Here is a 4,378-nt window from a genome sequence, read left to right on the forward strand (position 1 = left end):
CCTGGATCATCTTCACTATCATTATTCTGAATTCTTTTTCTGGAAGGTTGCCTATCTCCACTTCATTTAGTTGTTTTTCTGGGGTTTTATCTTGTTCCTTCATCTGGTACATAGCCCTCTGCCTTTTCATCTTGTCTGTCTTTCTGTGAATGTGGTTTTTGTTCCACAGGCTGCAGGATTGTAGCTCTTCTTGCTTCTGATGTCTCAATTTTTAAAACATTTTTCAAGTACTGAAATTTGGGGTAATTTAATTTGTGTTTCGTTTGTTTTTTTAAACTTTTGAAATAAATATAAGTTCACAGGAAGCTTCATAGACACCCCCATTTATCCGTCACTCAGTTTTTCCACAGTAGTAACATTTTATATGAGCTTAGTATAATACCGCTGTATCTGGAATATATGTGTATCAACATAGTAGAATATTAGAACCCCAGAAATTGACATTGTACAACCTGTAGACCATCTTCAGACATCACCAGTTTTACCTGCACTCATGTATGTGCAGTTTTATGCTGTTGTATCACATAAGTAAATTCATGTCATCACCCCTGCAGTCAGGATACAGACTGTTTTATTACCACGGAGATCCCTGTGCTATCCCTTGATCAGTTTGCTTGTAGACAAGCCACGTAGAGCTGGAAACATTAAGCCATATGAAACAGGGAGATGAGTCATGGTAAAGTTTTATTTCAGTTTGATCCACAGTGGAAAAACTTTGCATTTATGGACTTCACTGATTCTGGATGTCTTTGTTTACTAAGACATACCCATTTAGCTCAGCTACAGTTTTGCCCCATTAAAATTATTTAATAGAGTTACCTCTTTGAACTTTGTATGTCTAATGTTCCATTTTCAGTAGTCTTCAGGAATAAAAGCAAAAGCAGCTAATAATCAGAACTTGGATAAGTACCTTTACTTTTCCAATATTTTTAAACTTTTTTTTTTCTGGCCTGAAAATACAAGTACTGTCTGTCTCAGATTAGTTGCTTTTCCTCATTTATTGCTTGTAGTGATAGTTATTGGTACGTAATGAGTTCTCAGTATGAGTTTCTACTCTGTATCTTAATCTTTAAAACCAAGTTTTCAGAAGTGAAAATGTAAATTTGGGGGATAAGAAACCGTGAATAAATTATGCCCCCTCTTGCTAGCAGCAGCTCAGTGTTTTATGTTTTGTTTTGTTTTTTTAATGGTAAGGAGGATGTATACTCGCTAGTGCATATGTTTTGTATTTCCATTAAAGAAAGACAGAAAGAAAACATTCTCTCTGTAAACTGTGTTTTCTGACATTGAGTTATGGTCAAGAAACTTACCTAAAACTTGACATTTTTTTCCCTGTAATTTCATCTGCATTAATCAGTTTACATTGATTACATGATCCAGCCATTCCTCTCGTAGGGGTGTGTGTATATGTGTGTGTGTGTGTGTGTGTGTGTGTGTGTGTGTGTGTGTGTGTGTGTGTATATATACTCAAGAGAATTGAAAACATACGTTCACATTAAAATTTTACATGGATGTTCATAAAAGCATTATTTATAATAGCCAAAAAGTATCAACAACCCAAATGTTCATTAACTCATGAATGGATAAAGAAAATGTGGTATATCCATCCATTCATAAAAGGGAATATTATTTGGCCATAAAAAGGAATGAAATGTGCTGATAAATGCTACAGTGGTGAACCTTGAGAATACACTAAGTGAAAAAAGTCTGACTCAAAAGGTCACATATTATATAATTCCATTTATCTATGGAGACAGAAAGTAGATGTGTGATTGCCTAGGGCTGGGAGTAATACAAGTTGAGGCAGAAAATGGTATTAATACGCAATTTCAAGCAGTCATTTTTACAAAATAATTAGTCATTTTCTTTGAGACTTCATTTTTTATTTTCCTTTTCTACTGTTGGAAGACTTGACAGAAGGAGATGGAATAACCAACTTATCTCCTTCCTGGAAGAAAGGGGCACTTTAGGTGTTGATTATAAATAAATTGTGGATTTGTTGAAAGAAAGCTTTGACGATGTCTGTATCTGAAAGATGGAGATACCTATTTGAACAGGTTTGTTGTGAGGCTTAAATGGATGTGAGAACTCTTAAATCTGAAAAAAACTCTGTGTTAGTTGTTGCCACTTCCACTCAGCCTGTCTCTACTAATAAGTGCAAGACTTTAAAACTACATGACCACGCCTGGAAGGGGACAAACACATTTCCTCATCAGGTTGTACATTTTACTGGTCTGCACACATTTTCTTTTTCTGACTTATCAACCATTTAATTTAAGATATGTTAACTTTTTATGCTGTGCTTGAAAATGGTGTCCATTTCAAGAAAAAACAGATTATAATGTCACTTTTTCCCATTGATTTAAAAATTCTGATGTTGTAGTTCTTCATGCAGTAGTATACAGAATAACTTAGGCAGGATTTTAAAAGCAACCAGTGCCTGACCCTGTCCTCAGCGTTTCTGATTTAACAGGTCTGGTGTAGGGCTCTCTGGTGATTTCATTGTACATCCTGGATTGAGACCCCCTGTCTTAGCGTGTTGACATTTGTGAGAGGTGTGATCAGAGATGTTGCAAATATGAAATTTCATAGACCTTTCACTGTAAGAACAGTAACTTATAATTGAATTCATGGTGATGGGACATGAGGTGACCTTGTTTAGTGACTCACTCTGACTTCACACTTGCTTTAGTAAACCCAAGCCTCCACTGTACTGAATTTCCAACTAGACTATTGTTTTGAAAAGGAATAACAATGAAAAACATACTTTTTGTAATGTGAGCAATTGTTGTTGTTGTGTATTTGTGGGTTTTTTTAGCTCCAACCTGCAATCTAAGAAGAAAGACCACATTTGATCCCCCATTTTAACTTGTGAAATATAGTGAAACTGAGATGAGTAGGTAATGAAACTGAGCCGTGAATATCAGCTTGGTCTCTTATTTCCAACTTAAAACACCATACTTGGTGTTTTAAGCTTGGATTGAGGATTAATTTAAAAGCATTTAAAGATTCTCTCTTTCCTTTCTACCAGCATCTGTGGCTTAAATTTTGCTTCAGGATAAGCAAATGTTTTGTTTGGCGGAATGGATTTTATTCTAGGGGGAATATGTGCAGTTCATGAAGGAAGGAAAATTTTAGAAGTATTCCAATATTTTCTATGTCATCTTAGGAGGAGATCTTAATATATTAAGAGCGTTCATGACTAAAAAACGTTTCCAGTCTGTGGTATTTTTTGCCTAAAGGTTTTAAAGTTCTATTTAAAGTAGTGGTACCCTAAGTAAGGGAGAAATCAATTTCCAGAAATCCTCAAGTTACCATAGCAAGTTGGATTTGCAGTTTTGTTGCTGTAAAATAGAACAGTAAGTTTTTATGTTATTGAGTAAATTCCTTGTCAGTTTTAAGCCAAAATACTCACATAGGACTATTTCTGTCTTACTCTGTTAGGTGTAAAGATTTCTCTCTGTGTTACTGGAATCCCTATTGGATGCTGCCCTCTGATGTTTGTGGAATGAACTGCTTTTGGGAAGCGGCTTTTAGGTAGGCACTTAATATTTAATTGGTAGATCAGTGTAGGTAAGATTAGATAGTAACTAATAAATTTTTGAGTGTAATAAAAATGTCATATGGTCATAAAAATGTTTCTTTTCCTGTAATATTGTTATACAAGTAAATAATTTGTTTTCTGATTGGGTTTTCTATTCTTTTTTCCCACTTTGAAGTAGTTATGACTAATTTTTTAATACATACTGTGTATAAAATGCTCTAAAAATTTCGGGCCCAGCCGCTCCGCGGCATGTGGGATCTTCCTGGACGGGGGCACGAATCCACGGCCCCTGCATTGGCAGGCGGACTCTCAACCACTGCACAACCAGGGAAGCCCTGTCTCTAGTATTTTTTGATTTCCTCTTTAATTTCTTCAGTGATCTCTTAGTTATTTAGTAACGTATTGTTTAGCCTCCATGTGTTTGTGTTTTTTCAATTTTTTTCCCTGTAATTCATTTCTAATCTCATAGCGTTGTGGTCAGAAAAGATGCTTGATATGATTCCAATTTCCTTAAGTTTACTGAGGCTTGATTTGTGACCCAGGATGTGACCTGTCCTGGAGGATGTTCTGTGTGCACTTGAGAAGAAAGTGTAATCTGCTGTTTTTGGAAGGAATGTCCTATAAATATCAATTAAATATGTCTGGTCTATTGTGTCATTTAAAGCTTCTGTTTCCTTTGGATGATCTGTCTATTGGTGTAAGTGAGGTGTTAAAGTCCCCCACTATTAATTGTGTTACTGTTGATTTCCTCTTTTATAGCTGTTAGCAGTTGCCTTATGTATTGAGGTGCTCCTATGTTGGGTGCATATATATTTATAATTGTTATATCTTCTT

General features: G+C 35.4%; 1 protein-coding gene across 2 annotated transcripts in view; it reads left to right on the forward strand.

The window, feature by feature from the left end:
* The window catches only part of GXYLT1 (glucoside xylosyltransferase 1), a 62,567-nt gene that overhangs the window by 10,491 nt on the left and 47,698 nt on the right, over nucleotides 1-4,378 (forward strand). Inside the window, exon 2 of one of the 2 annotated variants that reach the window (XM_024122815.3) lies at nucleotides 3,445-3,537. The exons of the other annotated variant lie outside the window; for it this stretch is intronic. Within the exon in view, the coding sequence (XP_023978583.1) occupies nucleotides 3,445-3,537 (93 nt within the window). The remainder of the gene's footprint in view (nucleotides 1-3,444; nucleotides 3,538-4,378) is intronic. 2 annotated transcript variants of the gene reach the window in all.

The sequence above is a fragment of the Physeter macrocephalus genome, chromosome 6 (genome assembly GCF_002837175.3).
Source record: "Physeter macrocephalus isolate SW-GA chromosome 6, ASM283717v5, whole genome shotgun sequence".
Taxonomy (NCBI): domain Eukaryota; kingdom Metazoa; phylum Chordata; class Mammalia; order Artiodactyla; family Physeteridae; genus Physeter; species Physeter macrocephalus.